The sequence below is a fragment of the Antedon mediterranea genome, chromosome 11, assembly GCF_964355755.1.
Source record: "Antedon mediterranea chromosome 11, ecAntMedi1.1, whole genome shotgun sequence".
NCBI classification, from domain to species: domain Eukaryota; kingdom Metazoa; phylum Echinodermata; class Crinoidea; order Comatulida; family Antedonidae; genus Antedon; species Antedon mediterranea.
In genome coordinates this window covers 7269983-7292140 of record NC_092680.1, presented here as the reverse complement: position 1 = coordinate 7292140, position 22158 = coordinate 7269983, and the positions used below count along the sequence as shown (strand labels likewise).

The 22158-nt window shown below is 32.6% G+C and overlaps 2 protein-coding genes across 3 annotated transcripts in view; one reads left to right on the top strand and one right to left on the bottom strand.

Annotated features, from left to right (window-relative positions):
• LOC140063157 (E3 ubiquitin-protein ligase arih1-like) overlaps positions 1-9405 on the top strand; it is a 20742-nt gene extending 11337 nt beyond the window's left edge. The window contains exons 7-14 of the mRNA XM_072109614.1: positions 25-67; positions 988-1137; positions 1292-1344; positions 2045-2102; positions 3430-3513; positions 5066-5242; positions 5787-5899; positions 6367-9405. Of these exons, the coding sequence (XP_071965715.1) occupies positions 25-67; positions 988-1137; positions 1292-1344; positions 2045-2102; positions 3430-3513; positions 5066-5242; positions 5787-5899; positions 6367-6448 (760 nt within the window). The 3' untranslated portion in view covers positions 6449-9405. The remainder of the gene's footprint in view (positions 1-24; positions 68-987; positions 1138-1291; positions 1345-2044; positions 2103-3429; positions 3514-5065; positions 5243-5786; positions 5900-6366) is intronic.
• On the bottom strand, positions 1078-22158 carry LOC140063156 (myogenesis-regulating glycosidase-like). 2 transcript variants are annotated; one of them, XR_011847576.1, is made up of 2 exons: positions 21956-22158; positions 1078-1213 (listed from the first exon to the last, which is right to left on the bottom strand). XR_011847576.1 is itself a non-coding variant. In XM_072109613.1 (2 exons), exons 1-2 carry the CDS (start codon positions 21987-21989, stop codon positions 17500-17502), a joined length of 2193 nt encoding a protein of 730 aa, XP_071965714.1. In that variant the 5' UTR covers positions 21990-22158; the 3' UTR covers positions 17358-17499. The 2 variants fall into 2 exon arrangements, 1 of the variants encoding a protein (XP_071965714.1); XM_072109613.1 differs by lacking the exon at positions 1078-1213 and adding an exon at positions 17358-19658.

Genomic DNA, 22158 nt, shown 5'->3' with positions numbered 1-22158 from the left:
ATAATAATTTGGTTTTATTTACAGCTTTTCCTGTGGTGAAATGTGGCATGATCCTGTCAAATGTATAGTAAGTACAACAGCATTAAATATAATCTTATTATAGTACTATTACTTAACTCTTTTTTTAATTTTTTTATTCAATCGAAACCAACAGTGATAATTACCGCCACTAACAGGTTTGAAACAAACAAAGTCAGAACTGTTTAAAGCTACTTGATTGGCCCTAACATTGATCAAGGGTTTCTCTCGTCCAGTGCCCACCTTGACCAGAGGAAAGGCAGATACTAAATGCAGGGGCTGCCATAAGAGCCAGCAATGCTGATTTCAAAATGACCCCAGCTCCATATACAGTACCCGATATTCCCAGATGGTCTCCCATCCAAGCTCTAACCAGGCCCAACTTCGCTTAATTTCGGTGATCTGACGCAAACCGGTGTTTCAACGTGGTAAAGACGTATCCAATCTTACTGGTGATAAATAATTGTACTGTGTAAAATAATTGAATAACTGTGATTTGATTATTTACTAACAATTGCTTATTTACACTGATTTCATCTTCATTTGTGATTTGATTATTTACTAACAATTGCTTATTTACACTGATTTCATCTTCATTTGTGATTTGATTATTTATTAACAATTGCTTATTTACACTGATTTCATCTTCATTTCATTCTTTTTCAAGCCAAAGATAACAGTAAAAAAAAACAACAACAAACTTCATAAGATGGCTAGGATAATAAAACATTAAATTACAAAAAAATAGATTGTAATATTCAGTAAAAAATGTATTTTAAGTCTGAAAATGACAACCATAGGGCCATAATTGATTCTGCATTTCATCCTTAATAATTTTATCTTTTTACAATTAACTCACTATTTGCGATATTCAGTACAGTACAGTCAAAAGCTAAACATGAAGTTATAAATAACATTTGTTTTTAAACTTAACTTAGATGCTAATTTTTGCATGAATTTTTCTTTCAGTGGTTAAAAAAATGGATAAAGAAATGTGATGATGACAGCGAGACTTCTAATTGGATAGCTGCAAACACCAAAGAATGTCCCAAGTGTCATGTGACCATTGAGAAAGATGGCGGCTGCAATCACATGGTGTGTCGTAACCAGAGCTGCAAGGCAAGTAACTTGATTTCACAGTTTAGCTGTGCTTCTGAAATTCCTCTTTGTGTTTTTCCTTTATGTTATATCTACACTATGTCAAAATAAGAAGAAAGATAGACAATGAAATATTGTAGTATTTATATTATATATTGTTGTTTTTATTCCGCAGGCTGATTTTTGCTGGGTTTGCTTAGGTCCTTGGGAGCCTCATGGATCTTCTTGGTAAATTGATTTTAATTATTTAATAATCATATTGTATGATGACCTAGTATAGTCCCGGGAACTAAATTGTGTGAGTGGGATTGTTCGTGTCAGTGTTTAGCCTAAATCAGGGAGTGTGATTATACTTGAACAACAATGGAATTGATCATACAGTTGTGTCGGTATATAACGTACATCAGATAGTGGGATTATACTAGGATATACAGTAATAATATTTATTTGGCAAGTTTAAAAAAGTATCTTTAACCAGAAGCAAGTAGCAATAGGCATGAGCACAAACATCGTAACTGTTCTTACTCTAAACTAATGACATAGAATTTTGGATTGTTCATGGAGCGTCTTTACTGTATGTGAGAGGCGTGTCGTACAGTGTGTTCTGTTGGATGTTGGATTTCTGATCGTGAGATCGTGGTTCAAATCCAACTCTTGCCGCATTGCTTGTTTACTTAGGCAAAACATTTTACTTACATTTGCCTCTCTCCACCCAGGTGTATAAAATGGATACAACTTTGCACTGATTACTAGCTTGATTATGGGAGTATGTTTTCATACTGTACGTGTTTGATACAAAATGACCAGGGTTAATAATGTGCAGTGCATGACAGCTTGCTTATATGTGCTATATAAGAACTATTATTATTTTAGGATAAGGCAGAAGATGATGAATAATTAGTAAAATACTATGTATGTTTTGTTGCAGGTATAATTGCAATAGGTTTGATGAAGATGAAGCAAAGAAAGCTAGAGATAATCAAGAAGTAAGATCTCGTACTGAGTATTTGTGTTTCGTTGAACATTTGGAGGATCATGATATGAGCCTGGTAGCCTAAAAGCCTAAAGCTCTGTCTACACTATCAAACTAGTTTGACAAAAAAAGATGTGATGTGCCCAAATATAGTAGTGATATGACATCACCATGACCCTATCACATTTTTTGTTCCATAAAATTTGAGAGTGTAGACAGAACTTAAAAGTGAATTAACAATAGAAAAGGCATGGCTAATTTGTCTGTGGAATGCTTAGGTTACCTTTAACTCTTCTCCTCTTCATCAGAACCTATTTCTTCTCTTCAAAATAAGACCAAACTTATGAGACCATTATGAATGACCGGTTTCGAAATTATGAATAAATTAGTAGACGGACCCATACGACAATGATCATATAGGGCCTAGGCCTTGGAAGCCGCTGTTTGGTCAGCAAGAATGTTTAAAAAAACAACCTGAAAGCGACTTGGAATTTGCCATTCTCACGCGCACTGGCGTTTATTGGGAGCTTGGTACGCCATCTCAGATGTGTACCTTGCATAAAATTAGACGAAAATGCATCAGAAAAATTTTTTAAACCAAAACAGGTTTGGTATCAAAATGTTTGTCAAAAGCTAGGCTTAAAAAAACTGACCTTTGCGGAGAGTTTGAAAAAATATTTCATGCCCATAATGCATCTGACATGTCAGGGTTCATATTACATATCAAAGGTAAACAACATGGCATGGCCCTCGGGAGGACGCAGCTACGAGTTTTCTCCGATTACATGTAATTATTACGATTAAGACACTGTAACTGATAAATAATCTTTATTTATTATATATTTATTGTATACAAGCTTCACAATAGTGATTATTACAAATAATGATGGATTTTAGACGGTTTTACGTCCTTCGCGTTTCGAACAGCGTACTTCGAAAAACTGTTATATTCTTTTATTTATTTCATACTCACTTCAACAATTGTTTTTATATACTTGAAAGCATTTTATTTTTGAGTATTTTGTATAATTTTTTGTTCTGATTCATGCACATCAAACTTCGCATGTAAATTCGATTTACTTTTTATTTTTTGACAATTTGTTTACAATTACCTTGATTTTTAACCTTGTGAGCGTTTTAAGTGCTTACCGGGGTAAATCGGTTAAAATGGCTGAAAAGATCCTAGTGGAACTAGAAGAGTTTTAAAGTCCTCTTGTCTGTGGAATGCCTAGATGTGCCCCTACACTTTTGGCGGCTGTTTGTGACTGTTTTTCAATATAAAGTTGCTATTTTCAATGGTTTCCAGCAAATTTTTATGGAATGTTTGTGTCTTATTGCAGAAATCCAGATCAGCATTGCAGAGATACCTTTTCTATTGTAATCGCTACATGAATCACATGCAAAGTCTCAAGTTTGAAAATAAGGTATGCTTGATAATGATTAGAAACTTTAAATGGTGTACGTGTATAAAGTTATTTAAAATATAAATTGATATTTTTTTGTTTCAAATAGCTTAAGCCTGTTTTCCTGTCGACGTTATTCGATGCTATCATTAACAATAATCGGCAATCTTCTACGTAAACATTGAAATGTTAACGATTTACAGGAAAAGGTACTCGCTATGGTTATCATTTCAACTTGATCGTTTTCAAACGATTGTCGTTTGAACTGTTCAACGATCAATGACGATAGCGTTGAATAATGTCGAAAGGAAAACAGGCTTTAAGGGTTTTTCACACCTGTTCCGGCACGGTTCTGGTCCGGCGAATCGAACATCAATGTTCCGTTTTCACGACACTCCATGCGGCTATGCGCCAATGGATATGCGCGTAGCCGTGTGAAAACGAAACATTCACGTTCGATCGGATTTTCCGGAACCGTGCCGGAACAGGTCTGAAAGACCCTTTAAATGTGCCAAGCGCTTCTGTCGCCGATTAAGCATCTCACTCCATATATTATTTAGTTTTGCCAAACAACAACAAATAGCTGTATTGTTCCGATTATTTTCACTTTTCGTGTGGACGAAATTATCTTATCTTATTGGTGGCAAATTATTGGAATAATATTATTACAGTATTACCAAAATGAAATGTTTACATTTTGAATAGAACTTTTACATTGTATATTGATTTGAATGTAAATATGGACATTTTTAAAAAATGATGTACCTTATATCTGAAAGTTGTTTGTGTTTTAACTTTTAAATGAAATTTATTTTATACTTGTACAGTGTAGTTTACCTCCGCCAAGGAGGTATATGTAATCGGTAGCGTGTGTTTGTTTGTTTGTTTGTTTGTTAGCAGGATTACTCAAAAAGTAAATACAAGATCTTTACCAAAATGAATATACATATAGATATGTGGTCAAGGACCATTCCATTAAATTTTGGGACCATTTAAGACCATGGTCCCAATTCTGGACCACTTTTAAATATACTTTTCACACCTGCTAGTGTTAAAAGATAGGACAGAAATTTCAAAAGCCGGTGAGCAGTCTTAAAGTAACAAGTAAACTAAAATTGTATTTTCTCGAGAACTACTTGTCTAAAAAACTTCATTTTTGTACAAGCGGTAAGAGTTATATTTTGTGATTTGTAATTTTAAAACATAATTAGATTTAATTTACAAGTTTTTTGATACGAGTAGTTTAAAAATCCTATTTCTTTTCAAATTCACTCGTTTGATTTTCGCGTTTCTGTTCTATTGTTAGTCGGCTGAAGCTTTTGTTAGTTGAAAGGCGGGTTACATAACCTTTACACCAAACACATACACATGCTTATATAATTCACATGCAGCATTAAGACACACACTTTCCGGTGACTAAATCTGATGTAGAACAATTTTACAGTAGGCGGAGGTATGCACTCTCGGAGTGGCTTTCTAGTTTTTAATGTAAATTTGTTGTAATTCAGTTTATTCTACAATACCATTTTAGTTTGAATAAATGAGAGTTGAATTATATTATATGTTTTTACAGCTGTATACTAAGATTAAAACTAAAATGGAAGACATGCAGCAGATGAACATGTCATGGATTGAAGTACAGTTTCTAAAGAAAGCTGTTGATGTTCTCGTCTCATGCCGCTCTACGCTAATGAATACTTATGTGTTTGCTTTCTATCTTGGCAAAAACAACCAGAGTATAATATTTGAGGTTAATACATTGAATTCTATTTGCATGGAATAATGCATTGTATTTGCATGGAGTGTTATACAAATAATGTTTTTATGAGTTGAATGGAAGAATATTTTCATGAGATTAATTATTCCCTTTAACAAGGCATAGCTGGGTTAAATAGAACAGTGTGGCTTTCAATGAATGGAATTATTGTCTCTATTCAATGAATATGAAACATTCATTGTTTTATAACACACTTACTGTATTAAAGTAATATATCTGCTACTTTACATGTCAAAGGTTAGGCCTTTGATAAAAGCAGCACTTCGATTTTGGCCATAGAATAGAACAGTTTATAGACACACACTATCGGTTTAGATTTTGAACATGTGACAGTTTTGCATTGCAGATAGTAAGGATACACTCCGGAGTATTATGTTCATTATTATTACTCTATGGTATTTGTAAATAGCTGTATTCTTAAAAGAAACTCTATACTTCATTTGATGCTACTCAATTAAAACATTTCTGTTCATTTAAAAAAAAAACACTATTGTCAGATTTAATTTCGCTTTTTCAGGAGAACCAGAAAGATTTAGAAAACGCAACTGAGTTTTTATCAGAATATTTAGAACGAGATATTACATCAGATTCCATTATTGATATCAAGCAAAAGGTGCAAGATAAATCAAGGTTGGTATTTTAATTATTGATTATATTCTGATACAGTCAACTCTCCCAAAACTGGACTCCAAAAAAAACCAGATTTTCATCCAACTTCATTTTTATCATTAAAAACACATTCCGAATACCAGACTTCCTGGGAAACCAGACATATTAGGCCAGCCCAAAGGTGTCCGGTATTGGGAGAGTTGACTGTACTACCATTTCTTAGGTTTAATTGTTGTTGTGATGTAATACTACAATCTCTTCTGAAGTTTTCAAATGAGTGTAAATGGGTCAATAACAACCGAGACAATAATCACACATAACCATTGTTAAAGTGGTAAAGGACAAACTTGGGTGCCCTGGTTATTGTCCTGCGTGGTTATTGTCCTGCGTGGTTATTGTCCTGCGTGGTTATTGTCCTGCGTGGTTAATGTCCGATTTCCTTTTAAATTTTATATTTATAATTACTTTTTTTATTACTATTGCAATAGATACTGTGAAAGTCGACGGAAGGTACTATTGGAGCATGTACACGAAGGATATGAGAAGGATTCTTGGGTCTATTTTGAATGAACCTTGTATTACTGGCATTGCCAATAGCACACGATAATAATTATATATACAACAACTGTGTCATATTTTAATACAATGTAAAGTTTAGAGAGTGAGAAGGAATTTTGTTTGCACTGAATACAACAAGAAATTAGGAGACAAATACATTCTTATAAATAGTAAATAAGTATAAAGTAATGTATTGTTGTTTTTCAATTTTTAATTTACGGCTTATGACAGAAATTGTAATACTTTTCGGATTGATGTGCGTTTCCTAGAGCTAATTAAAACACTATTACTATCAACTTCTATTTACATTATTACTATAAGAATTACCACTAATCACTAGTGTATGGTATATTTTCTTTTAATGTAGTCGGGCTTTGGGGAAAAGTAGGTATGTTTTAAAGAAAGATAAAATGTAGAGTAACAAATTAATTACAAGCAAAGCAAATACCCAACAGCGATTAAATTGGGGTAAGTCACAAAAAAAAAATTATTCTAGACTTACTTTTTTAACCAAAGCTTCATGTTATCTCATAGTATCAGAATTGTTATTTATTATATGACTTTATTTATCACAAAAAATGTATTAACAGAATCATAGAAGAAATTTAGATTAAGATAAATTGTTAAAGATTTCATAGTGTAGTGCATTACAGTATTATGTGCTTCTTTTCAGGGACTGTGAAATGTAAATCAAATGAAATACAAGTACTGTACACTTAAAGTGACAAAAAGAATCGAAAACTTTTGAAACTAAAGTTTATTTATCATATTATGTGTAGCATCATTTTGACAACAATCACTTCTTAAATCTAAGATTCTGAACCAATAAATCTGATATTTGTATGCTAGAGGATACTTCTTGTTGTCACTAGGCAAATCAATAGCGCCAACTTATACGCATTCCTATTTCCATCTTCAACATTTCTTTTATGCGACAAAGTTTATTTCCTTCATCAAAACTGTAGGTTAAACAGTTCCTAGTTTTTGCGAAGAGCTTCCGAAAATGAGTTGTCATGCACTCATGAGCACTCATGCAAATCCAACAGCTCAGTAGACAATGGAAGTGACTAAGTGAAAATCAATGCTATGCGCTATTGGAAACGGTAGTGCATTTTTTTTTTTCTTCTAATTTTTTCTAGTTGAAAAACAGGCTTAATGTGAAGGTTCTGATATACTGTGTACACTTACTTTTACTACAGAACACTTGCTTTGGAAACTACTAGGCTAGAGATCTACTATACTACTAGAGTACAATAATCACTCTAATACTATATATTTTACTACTAATGTTGGCAGTGGTGTAATGGCTATGAGCACTCACTGTCCCCAGGGCTTAAGGAGCCCTATATCATGTGCTAAACCAGGGGCCTTTTCCCCCTGCGTTACGACACTCATGGTTGGCCTACTACAGTGCCTAATTGTAAACCTACAGGATTGGGTTCGTGTCTCTTATTGCAATCATCATAGAATGTGGGGTTTACACATATTTTTTTTAAAGCAACAAATCACTAGTCGCAATTAATGTTGGTTAGAAATAGCTTGTTTTGCATGTCAGTTAAACTTGCCTCCCTATAAATAAACTCTATGCCAGTCTGTACGTAGTATATAAGTTCCACTGTATTATATTATATGGTACAATTGTAACAGGCCTGTATAATAGTTAGTGTTTAGATACTACTTGCCTTCTGGGTTGTTTATCAGACTGTCTTTGTTGAAGCTATCATCTCCACCAAATTATATTGCTTTGTCTCTTTTAATGAATGTCAAACACATTTAAAATGACTAATAAATGCATATCTGAATATATTTGGTTTTAAATGGTTCAATGTTTTCTGGTAACTATTGTTCATTTTCAATATTTGCCTTTTATGTGAATGTTAGTAGCACCCTTATAACAAAGAGTGGTTCTTGAATAGAGGTTGATGGCCATAGTGTCATATATTTGCCCTTGTTCTTTTTATGGGAGATTGTCACATGAATAGGGGTTTCCCAAAGGAGAGTTCAACTGTAGTTTCGTATAGTTGTTGATTTTTATTCCGGATTACTAACTGTAGATATATTGGCCGAGCAAAGAGCTGAAAAATAACCACATTCTTTTAACTAAAAAATGTTCAAGCACTAGACCCAAGTGTCATTACAAAATATGTGCACATTTAAAATGTTGGTGCTTGTTTTTTTGGAATAATGAATTTCTTCAAAACTAATATTGTCTTCCCATGCGTTCTTCAGCAATTCCATACCCCAAATTATGTTTCTTGCTACTACAGTAATAAATAAACTTGTCAATAAAACACGTACAGTATTTGTCCCTTTTGACTCTTTGAACTTTTCGCTATATTCTCCTGTGTCTTCATATTAAAAATTAATATTTGATTTGGTCAATATATTCTATTTTGGCTATGACAAACTAGTTTCAATATGACATAGTCTTATACATAATTGAAATGGCTAACACTCTAGTAGAAAATGTAACTGTGTACAAGTGACTGAAGTGACTCCATTGAAAGAAGGTTGTGCTTTCACCTCTGTCTGCCTGTGTACAAGACACTGGTGTCATCTAACCCACTGAAAAAGTTTAATTCAGATCGTGACACTCATCTCCCATTAATTATTAATACCGAAAAATATAGAGAGAGAGAGAGTCCGCTTCTCATTAAGAAAATTAATAGGTTTCTGCTACGTAAATATATTAATATTCAGCTCAAGTTCATATTTTCTGTATATAGCTCAAAATGCATATTGCTACCTGCATGAATATATGGACATGCTGTTATAATACACTTATGCATGAACAAATTGGAAAGAGATACAATACAAGGATTTTTGAGTTAAATGTTTATTATTATCAATACAGTGTGGTACAATTATCAATGCGCCTGAACTCTGAAGGAAGGAAGTTGAATTAATGAAAATGTGCTATTAAAATACAATCCATATGAACAAAAATGAAAAGAAAGTATTACAATAACAATTTGATTATTATTATAGTACTATAGTAATGAGCCTTGGATATTTAAAAAAAAAATATTAAGATGTGATATTATCAAAATACATCCTTGCATGACAAAATTGCTATACAGTACAAGTATTGAGTTAGGATTAAATTATCATCAATACGATAGTAATAACATTAAGTACTTATCAGTCTTTTTCATGTACTTTCTGCAATATGTGATTCTGGTAACATTTTAAATTGTTGAAAATTGTGCTTTAATTATTATTGACTCTGTGACTTCATTCTCCAATCCGTGTATAATATGCAACCTCGTCTAATGCAATTGATACATCCCTCAACCATCTGTTTCCTTCCACAACGTATTTGTTTAATTCATCCATCCAGGAACCAGCTGGTAAAAAGACATCCCTTGACACCGCACCTTTGACTAATACTGGGGCAACAAGAATTTTATTGCCAACAAGAAACTCATCATCAACAGTTAATGCATCTTCACTTTCTGGATCCAACCACCATAATGGTCGAATAATTGGTGCTCCCGATTGGGTAGCCTCATCAGCTAGCTCTATTATAAGGGGAGCAATATCTGTTGTATGGAATTCAACCCATCGCTTAGAAATAGCGATTACTTCAGCATCATATTGCCATGGTGAAATAGAGAACTGCATGCTAGGGAGAAATGCAGTGACTTCTAGCCACCGGATGTACAGTTCACGTTCTGGTTTATCCTGCCCATGAAAACCACCTTCATAGGCATTACCACCTATCATATCGGGTAAAATAAATGGGTAGCCTAGTATGCTGAATGTTAATGCTGTTGGGATTATAGTTAGCAAGCCTTTGTCATCTCCCCACTTGGAATCTTTATCCATCATTCTTACAAATATTGGAAGGTCTTGATTCCCATAAGAGGCTCGCACTTCAATCTGGTTTCCAAGACTGGCAGCCATTTTTGCATGCAACATTGTATAATCAGCAGGGTTATACAATTCACCGGCTGTTTTGTAATTTTTCGGCAAGTAGTTAGTTTCACCAGCATCAAATTTGAAAGAATCTATTCCATATGAGTTGCGAATGTCCACAAGTCTTTGAGTGTACCAATCACATGCATCAGAGTTTGTAACATCCAGTAATGCACCCAAACCATTCCACCATGTCACTAATCCAGGGTCTTCTGACCCTTGCTTCTTTACCCAGTAACCTAACTTCTTCCCTTCAGCATATGCATCAGAGTTTATATTAGCAAATGGCATTACCCACATGGTTACTCTGAATCCAAGATTATGCAGCTCTGTGATCATCTCCGCCGGGTTGGGGAATTTCTCTGAATCAAAGTCAAAGTCTCCGTATTTACTCTGATAACCATCGTCTATCTCCAGTTGACTGTTATTAAAACCATTCTCAATGATCTCGTGTGCATATTCTAGAATCACACTGTTGTTGATAAAGATCTTGTATCTTGCCCAAGTTGACCAGATTGGAAGTGATATCATTCGATCATCTGGTATTCCTGAAGGTTTACCAAGGAATTGCTCTGTCATGTAAAGATGTACATCTCTGATGTTATGAGCTGTACAGATGTCATACATCATAACTGGAAGTTTTCCAGAGGGTCGTTGGTAATATGAGTCACTGTAAGTACTTTTGAAGCAAACTTTTCCCTCATTATTATAGTTAATACTCACATGAAGTGGAGTGTCTTTATCAACCCAGATAGCTACACCGTTTGAAGACAACCAGTATGGTTCCATCACAGAGCCCCAATCTTGGGAATCTGCATACATATCGCCAGATACATACATTTTCATCGATTTATTCCAGCGTTCAATTGGCCAAAACTGGTAATACATCTCTGCTGACCCATACCAATGCGAATGACCTAGCTCAAAACAATCAATAAGATCATTGGTCATGGAATTTAACACTTCCCAATAGAAACGTGTGCAAGAAATTTGACTACTTATAATTGTTGTACTTATCTTCAGCCTTGCTTTGTCTTCCCAGATGAAGCAATCTTGTTCATCGCTACACTCGGCAATATCGTACATAGACAGCTGAGATCCAAGCTTGCCAGTAAGAAGTGTTCCATTGCTGCTTTTGATAGTTAATTCTTGACTAGCCATCTGGAAATTGTAATGCTTATTGTTGCCATCTTGGTCATCACTGTTATCACCAGTAAACAACACTGTACACACTATACCTACAACCACAACTACAACTGCAGTTGTAATCAATGCCACTTTAACTCCGACTTGCATGTTTCATTAAATCAAGATACCTTATAACTTTTCAAAAATTGGATCACACACCAGCTTGTGATAATTTTGCGAAACAGATTCAATTTAAATCCGCTGTACAAGTACACCATCAGTCAGACAGCTCTGTGACTTTCTTCTGAATATAGGTTCAAATGAAAGCCGGTGCGACTTTAACAACCTTCCGATGTTTTATCTTGTATGTATATAAACTGTAGGCACATGCCAGAGAGCAAAGGTTAAACTTTTATTAACATTTAATCTTTAATTATGCAATTTATCAAGAGAACCCACCATATCTTTGATAATAGACAACATTGACAGTAATCAGGGCAAATGTAAAGTGAACCTAATTCACAGTCATTCATAAAGGAACCAACAATAGCACAAAAAAAACAAACAAACAAAAAACAGGATTCAGCACACTCATAACTGGACTGTGGTTGGCTCCAGGGGCCCTGTAAATTAGTCAGGTTGAGTTGGTTACTGATAGATTTTAAAATGTTGGCCCTTTTTCAAAATCCTGGATGTGCCACAGGGTTTGGACTTTGACAGTTTTTCTTAACTCCAACATACTTTGACTATTACTATTTTTACATTGCTGGCTTGTTTCTCCCTTTCTGTTAAAAACAATATTTTCATAGACATTCAATAACAGTTTTCTTTTGGTTGAAACAACAAATGTAAAGGTGTTCATCTCCACTAAACATTACTCTAAAGCACATTTAGAACTCGTTGTGTAGACAAAATCCATCTATTCCCTATACTGCACTAAAGCCAGGAGCTTAGCTATGCTAAACTCTTTTAATAAATAAACACAGCTATTCTAAAAGCGAATCTTAAAATATGCTTACGTCAACAATATGGATTTCTGCAGGTGATAAAACATTTGATAGTAATAAGATTACTTATTTTTTTAGATTTATATTTCACATGCAATCAATGTTATGCTATATTAGTACAATAAAGACAAGTTTTATGTGATGGATGGAAGTTATGAGGTTGCATATCCAAATATAAAAAAAAAATAACAAACAAAAATATATTTTATATATGAGTACGTGCCCTAGCCCTGGGATTCATATCTATTATTGTGTATAATGTATATATAATATTGTTTTTTTGTTATTAGTCGACTGTCATGTGTAATTTCCAGAAAATTTAGAATAAAAGAATCCATTTCTATAAAAACAAAACCCACTTTACAGAAAATAAAATGAGAAGCTTTTGACTGTTTTCATTGCAGGTTTCATAGCCGTTTCTTTATTATCGTACATAGCACACTAAAAATGTGTTGCAAACAAAAAGAAGTCAATCATCAGTTTTTTTCTAAATCAAAATATTATTTAATCTTTTCCACTGCCATCACTTCATATTGTATCATATAATTATATATATTGTATTTGTTTTTTGCAAATCTGAATACCTTTACTATTTATTTACATTTTTTTCTAAATTTATACAGAAAAATATTTGACGAAAATAATGAAGTAAATACATAAACAATACAGGCTTTTATTTTTAAGGATCACACAGAATATATATATACATTTTGTATCAAGCACTTTTGCTTTCATGATCTGCGTTAAATTTACCACGAATTATATATATATATATATATATATATATTTTTGAAATAAAAAACTCAACGCAAACTATCTCAACTTATAATAAATTTTTTTTCAACTTTTGGCTGTAAATCAATTGACAAAAATTCTGTGCTCTGATTGGTTGAATCTTTAGATAGTGTATGCCTGTTTTGTCTTTAAATATTTAAATCATAATTATGCATAAAGCCCTCTTGGTTGCCATGGTATTTATCAAATTGTATAATCCCGAGGCACCAATAGTTGACAAGAATTTAATTGCCAGATGTTAAGTGTTGACACTTTGCTGTTTTGATTGAGAATGATGCATGATGGGATAGTTTTATTATTCATTGCATCATTGGCAGATCGCCAACTCATTAACACTTAATCATTGTCATCCTAACCTTTTAGAAATACTAATAGAAAATAAATATTATTTCAGCTTACGCAAACTATGCAATTATTTCTTATTAAATTGAAAATATTGAATATATCCATATCTTAATAACTGAATTATTGGATTTAATAAATAAATTCTTATCTTTTACATTAATCAAACTTCTCTCTTCTTACTTTGTTGGTTATACCGTAATAAATTGCTATAAACATTTTTTTTTTCAAAGAAATTTTACATTTAAAAGTTGAATTTATATTTTATTTTTGTGCTATAAATTCCAATTTATAATAGTTTTTTTTTTTATTTACTTTTTTAATTCATGTATTGACAGCTTCACATTCCATAAGACTATTAATATGTAGTTTTAATTTTGTAAAAAAAAGGACTTATCAGTAGATGGTAGAAACAAATTTGGTATTTTATTAATGTTGGTCTCAAGGTACGAGACAGTATTGAGCCATCAACGGCACAATACTCTGATTACCTGCTAAACAGGCAAAGTAACTCTATGTTTTTCTACCATGTAAATGAGGAGGAAGTGTTAAAAGTGATTCAATCACTTGATGCAAACAAAACACCTGGTTTTGATGATATTTCACCAAAGGTAGTCAAGGCAGTTGGTGATGCTATTGTAAAGCCCTTGACTTATATATTTAACGTATCTCTTCACTCCGGCTCAATACCGGAACAGATAAAAATTGCAAAAGTAATTCCCATATACAAAAAAGGGGACCGTCATTTAGCCTCAAATTATCGCCCGATATCACTACTACCAATTTTCTCTAAAATCTTTGAAAAGATAGTCCATTCCAGATTGTATAATTACTTTAAAACTTACAATATACTAAATGATTGGCAATACGGCTTCCGAAACAATCATTCAACCTCCCACGCTATAATTGATCTGATCCACAAAATACTAAAGGCATTTGAAAACAAAGAGTTCGTAATTGCCACATTTATGGATTTGTCAAAGGCATTTGATATTATTGACCACAGTATATTACTGAACAAGCTATTCCACTATGGTATAAGAGGTGTTACACTAAAATGGTTCAGTAACTACTTAAAATCACGAAAGCAATATGTTTTTATAAATGGTACTTCGTCTAATATTAAGGAGACTAGTATTGGTGTTCCACAAGGGTCCGTTTTGGGACCTTTGTTGTTTCTTGTACAGTATATGTAAACGATATATGTAACTCAAGTACACAAATTGAATTAATTAGCTTTGCCGATGATACAACAGGATTCAAGTGTGGAAATAACCTGAACGCATTGGCAAACACTATGAATGTGGAACTAGATAGAATTAATATGTGGTTCAAAGCTAATAAACTTTTATTAAACACCAGCAAAACAAATTACGTAATCTTTAAAACTGCCCAAAGGCGTATTATTACAACCAACATTGAATTGAAAATGAATAACATTACTTTAGAACAACAACAAAATGTAACATTTCTTGGGGTTGTAATAAATGAGAACCTTTGCTGGAAAAATCATATAAGGCTTATTAGCAAAAAAACCGCTAGGTCTATTGGAATATTGATAAAAACTAGACATTTTTTTCCTAATTATATTTTAACAAATTTGTATAATACATTAATTCTACCGCACCTTCAGTATGGAAACATTATTTGGGGCAGTACATATGATAGTACACTAGAATCTCTTCTTAAACTCCAGAAAAAGGCTGCTAGAATAATTTTATTTAAAAAGCCATGGCAACATTCTGAGCCACTGTTTAAGCAATTAAATATACTTAACATACAAGATATCAACAGAGTTACCGTCCTAGGTTTCATGGGCCAGATTAAAAGCAATGTTTTACCCAGACGAATCCAAATGATATTCAAAAGAAACGAAAATACTACCCATAATCTTCGAAATATTTGTAGCGTAAAACAACCATACTCTAGGTTAACGTCTGGTCAACATTTTATCAGTATTCACGGACCGAAACTATGGAACGAGCTCTGTAGAAATCACTTAGATATTGTTAACAAAAATTATAAAATACTAAAAAAATATGTAAAAAGAGACATTTTATCGAATTACAGAACTTAAAATGCTTCACTCATAAAATATAGATGCATATATTATGCATTTGTGTTGGTGTGTGCGAGTATACACACATAGCCTGTTTTATATTATATGTATTCATACTTTTGTTATAATATATATAGAAAGAATCCACATGTACTGGAAGTAATAAACTGAATATCTTCTTTTTTAAGACAAAATGTATAAATAATCATGTTAGAAAAACAGTATCGCTTTTTGATGATGAACAACTCTAAAATGTATATAGGAAATGTTTTTTTTTAAATTTTGTATCTATTGTTGTGTTTATTGTTTTATGTTTTTTATGTAAAAGGGTCCTGCGAAAACAGAAGTGTAAACTTCTCTATGCAGGATCCTTGCCATCATTTATGCTATGAAACTGTATTTATAAACGATGAGTAAATAAATGTGAATTGAATTGAATTGAATTGAATTTAACATGTAAGTTGGTTGGTAGGGCACATATAGTCCTTATGCTTATAAAAATAAATAAATATTTTCTGTTTTAATAATAATATTTAGGCCTGTTATTTTATTAAAAAATGAATGCTACTAAATCTAATTCAGATTTATTTCGCAGTAAAATGGAATGTTTGATACACACCTTTTAAAATGATATCAAATCTTAAATAGCATTTTGTTTTATACAAAAATCAATGTGTCATTTTCTTCACTTGGAAATTCAATTTACATTTAACAACCAACCAAATCCTGGATTAAAGTTGATTTTTTTAATTCAACTTGATCACTTGAATTGATTTTCAATCATTTTGAACTTGTCAAACTGATCTTTTATAATCTAGAAAAGAAAGATAAATGTGAAATACTGCCAGTTAGGTAAAGTGTAGACAAGCTATCGTGCCATGTTGTCTACTGTTTAATTTTCCTATTTGTTATACTCTTATTTTGCATAAATCAAAAAGTATTGATGTGTAATCACATTAATTGTCAAACAAACAAGCACAGTGATTTATCAATGTCTTCAAATGTCATCAATAGCCATCAGTCTAATACAAATCAATGTTACAAATTCCATGTTAACAAAACTATTCAATGCCCTAGTATGTATAATGAACAATTTCAAAAATGACAATCTGCTCCAAATTACTCTTCCTAAATCAATTTTTTTAGTGTTGCTATTAAAAGTTATTTTCAACAATCCGTCTCTACAGTAGGCCTCCTACAGATTGCTATAGACTCTAATCTTTAACCATAAGCGGGCTATTTTGATTTTCTTCCAGCTCAAGTATTTAATGACACGCCATTTGCGCTAAATGTTTGTTTAATTCTGAATATTACGTTAATCTCTGTAGAACCTCCATACAGATAGCATACTAATTTTAATAAAACATAAAACAAAAGATTGGTACTGTACTGTCCATTATATTTTAAATTAATATCCTTTTTATATACAAATTTAATTCCTTTTCATTTTGTTTAAATAAAATATTGTTATAATATATTTCTTCTATTGTATTTTGAATAATGAATTTATAGAATTTATATATTATACAAGCATGTCACTTCAATATATACATTCATAAATAAAAAATATTTTAAATTTCTTATTTTGGATAAAGACATTATAAAACAGATATAAATTCTTAATGCACAAATCTATATATGCAATTTTGATACCATTTTATAAATATAAAAAAATACTGAAAATATTATATTTTCTAAAAAAAAAGAAGGTCCTATTAAGATCTACAGTGTTGTTTTATATCATACAAATATTTACTTTAAATTGTGTGTGCATATTTGTCATAATATGTATAATATAGAGACGTATTGTGTTTTTATTTGTGAAGTTCATCATCTATAAGCTCAAAATAGGCAATACTATCAGTGTTTATACCTGTGATTGTTATTGTTTGTCCACCCTGAAATAACTCGCTACTTAATGGACTAGACCATTTGCCTTCAGGCAAGTAAACTTTTCTGCTATTTTCTTTGGAATTTAAAATAGGAGCAACAACTGTTGAGTCTCCGACCATAAATGACGTTTCAATAACATTGGATTCAACATTTTTTACGTCTCCACTTAACCAAACTGGTTTTATTAACGCTTCCTCAAATGAATCCAATTGTTGAGCATTTTTATTTTTGAAATAATTTCCATGAAATTTGACCCACTTTTTAGCAATATTATCAACAGAATCACTTAATTTCCATGGGGGAACTGAGAATTTCATAACTGGAAAAAATACTTGCATTTCAACCCATCGGATATATAACTCTGGGTCGACACTGTATTCAATGTCTATATGACTACAATTCTCAGCTACATTGATTGTACCACCGATTGTACTTGGGATAAAGTAATGGTAGTTGAGAATTGATAGATTAAGAACAGTTGGAATAACACTCTTTAAACCTTTCAAAGGTAGCCATGTTGGATGTAGGGGTTCAAGCTGACTGTAGAGTCCTAAGTCTTGGTTTTGATAACCCGACGTCACTGCTAAGCATCCATCAACCTGTGTTATTGCTTCTACATATAATCTTGTGAAATCAGACGGATTCGCAAGATTAATTTTTGTTTTAAATCCAAACGGAAGATAACTGGCTTGCCCATATTTAAAAGTAAAATAATCGATATAATATTTTCTTCTGAAATTGTTTAATCTGTTGACAAACCACGTAATGGCGTTATCATACGTTACGTCAAGCAATGCTCCGATACCGTAATCCCATTGCACGAGTCCAGGTACCTCTCCTCGTGGGTCTTGTACCCAGTATCCTTGTGAAATACCTTCTATAAATGCATTAGCATCCGTATTTGCAAATATACCTGTCACTAACATAACTTTCCAACCTTTTCTATGAAGAACCTCAAACATTTCACTTGCATTCGGAAACCTTTCACGATCAAAGTTAAAATCTCCGTAATTTGAGGCAAAGCCTTCTGGGATTTCTAAAATACTTGCGTTATATCCATGTGAAAGTATATCATCAGCAAAATTTAAAATGTCTGTTTGCGTCATACAATCACCATGTATAACATCTTGTAAACTCCAAATAACATCACCGATTAAAAACTCCTGAGGTGTTGATGTTTCTGGAAAAATGTTAGATTTTGCATATTTGTAAACAGTCGACACAGATTTATCAACAGTAATACTGTACTGTAATTCTAACTGGTTGTTCATCGACTTCAGGTAGGGATTAGAGTACATAGACTTGAAACAAATTTGTGATTGATTGAAGATATTTACAAAAAGTGGGTTAGTACTGTTGATGATGATTTGCACACCGCTGGAAGACAAAAAATAACGCTCTTGAACAGAGCCATATCCCTCATGTCCGTAACCACTAATAAGACTGCTTGAAGAAGATGTTATGAAAGGTACGTATTGCGATTTATTCCAATGTTGAACTGGCCATAACTGGTCAGGTAGTATACCGCCACCATACCATGAATAATTATCACCGAATGAATAACAATCAACGAGTTGTTGATTTTTCTTCCATGCTATCCACGTCACGTGGTATATTTCTGTTGACTCAAACACACTCTGTTTTATTGTCAAAGATCCTAAATTTATCCACCTCAGGCAAATTTCGGTTTTTGAATTGTGACAATAATATGGGTTGACATCTTTTGAGATTTGTTGACCCAGAGTACCTAAAAGAACTGTCTGATCATTGTATCGAACCTCCAACATGTGACTCTCTACATCAAATTTTGTTTCGCCAAACTCAAAGTATAAACTGTCTGGTTCGAAAAATTTGTAAATACATACCACTCCCGTAACAATTGCAAAAAAGAGAAACAAAACCATAATTTTTAACTTAATCTCTCGACGAAATCTTAGTTGTTTAATCGGGAAGGCTATGTCCACCTGTTCTGGGTTGACGATGGCTTGTGTTCTTTCTTTCAGTTCTTTTTCAGTAACAGTCTCTGGTTCAATTCCATTGGCTTCATTTTTGGGTGTTGTCTCAAGCGGGATATCTTGTTCTGTAAGCAGTAAAGAGGTATTAGTATCATCATCATCCATCTCCATTGCAAATAGGTATCCAGTATGAAACAATGTTTAATAAATTAATTAATAGTTAATATAATCATGAGACATTAACAGGAAATAATATACAATATAATGCAAGTGTCAAACATAAAACGAAGTTCAAAGTGACAATTGTAATTATTATCCAATAGGTTAATCCCTGGAAGGAAGCAAAACAATGCAACCAATTCACACAATGCTTTCATTTATCAATAATTGCTCAATCAGCTTCAAAATCCTGCATGTATGTGGAAATAGTTTTTTGAGGAGACGTCATAACATAGTTGTAGCAATTATACTTATTGATTGTTGTGTGTTGGTTCTAGCTCTGAAATCATGTCAACAACATATATTAATCTCTACCTATTATTAATATTAACCTTTAGTACAAAGTCTAATAACAAAAGGACAATATACATATAGATATCTAATGTAAATATCCACTGTGTTGTTATATGAATAATATTCATGAGTGATTACCAATTCTACCTTTCACAGATAATGGTTTAACCCAGTTTAGTTTTGAGAGGAAAACAATTTTAACCAATGAAATACATTGAAACTCTTTGAAGTATTCGGAAATTGCAAAATTATAAATATCTAGAGAGAACAGATTGCACTTTACTACCTTGTGAATCATCAGAGTGTCATACTATGGCCATTAACCCTATTTTATCCATTATTATTATCACACTGAGGGTTATAGGCTGTTGGGCCTACATATATTTCCTTTATTAACAAAATACATTTATTAAAAAATAAATATTTTGCCGCCCTTAAAATAAATAAAATTAAATTTGTAAATAAAAAAGTTTGGGGTGTGGGTCTTCTAGCAGCGTGTATTTTGGATTTTTGTAGGGAGCTATGCCAAAACAAATTTAGCTTTAAGGTGCCTCTGTACAGGTTTCGCAATAAGTTTTTCTGATTTATTATCCATCCATATAATATTAAAAATAAAAATGTATTTGAATATTGTACATTATTGTATTCAGATATTGCTTAAAGAGAAAAGCAGATGAAACAGTTATTTTTATGGCAGTTTTGGATCTGCTTTGGTGACTCTCTCCCATGTTGAACATTGTGACATACAGCAATTACGTATTAATCCACAAGTAATATACAGTGCTATAAACATAAATCTAAGCTTAAATTTCTTGTTGGTTAAAATGTCACATGATGTTAAAAGTGAAACATTTTCTTATTTAAAACAATATATAAAATCGCCGCACTCAGAAATTGCAAGATTGAAAAAAAAATGCCTTTTTTATACAGTATTAAATTCATTTAGTTTAATGTCAACAACAATTGAACCAACTCTCTAAAATCTACCAACATGTTAGATGTGTCCTCTCTTTTGTAATTCATTCTGGATTACCCTTGCTTGTGGATATACCCTTATGATATTGGATAACTCCAATGCATTGTGTTCCATAAACTGACGGTGTTTATTTGTACAGTGCAGCAAAACCAAGCTAGTCATGCACCTGACAATTACAATATAAGCACACATACAAAGTGTTTGAATACTGTACTTATTCAATTTTCATTACTATATAAATAGTTAAAAACCATTGGAATTGTTATCCCGTTTTTACTGAACAAAAATTATAAAACCAATGTTCACAATCTTTTGACATAAACTTATTTTTTGGTCATCTATTGGTTCTTCACAAAACAGTGAATTTTACATTTTTAATTGTTTCAATTAAAAAAAAACATTTGAAGGACATTTTTCAGTAAAAATGAATTATTTCTGAAATAGGATTTCATGATACACTGAAATTGCTATACTAGTTCTTCCATAGCACGGCGAAACTCGACATGGAGCACAGTAGGAATTGGGCATCCTTCTCTCTGCATCGTCCTTTGGATGGGACTTAAAGCCTTTGTTCCTGTGTAATGCATGAACCTGGTATTAACTTAAAAGTAATGGCTCTGCTGTGGGCAGGGAGTTGTATTACAACTCCCTGGCTGTGTGCGCGTAGTGTCACATTTTCTCAGTTTTCACGATGACCATATAACTACGGGCATATACATTTAATTTTGTGGAGTAAATAATGCATGGTGTCACATAAATTTTAAAAATCGTTCGTTGGTAGAATTTGAATTTTACTGGTAGACAATGAGGAGTCCTGCCAACGCAATAGATAGTTCAGTATTTTTGACTGACCATGGTCCCCGGTCCTACATATCTTGAAGAATATGACAAGGAATTAATAGATTACAGCAATCTCCAGGCTTATCAACCTACCTTCAATTGGGCCTTCAATAACGATAGTAGCCATTGTAAATTTGCCTTAAATTGCTGCATATAAATATCTTGCTTCCGACATGGTTGCAGAACGAGATCAATTACAACCGCTGCATTCTTAGCAGCAGCAAAAAGCAATGTTGAAATGTTATTAAGTTGTGTTTGATCAGATTGTTAGTTCCACCATAGGACGTCCAATCAGA

Coding starts and splice junctions, on each gene's coding strand:
- LOC140063156 (XM_072109613.1), bottom strand. CDS start 21,989: ATGGCTACTATCGTTATTGAAGGCCCAATTGAAG. Junction 19,659..21,955: donor TATTGAAGGCCCAATTGAAG/GTAGGTTGATAA, acceptor TACTGCTTACAG/AACAAGATATCCCGCTTGAG.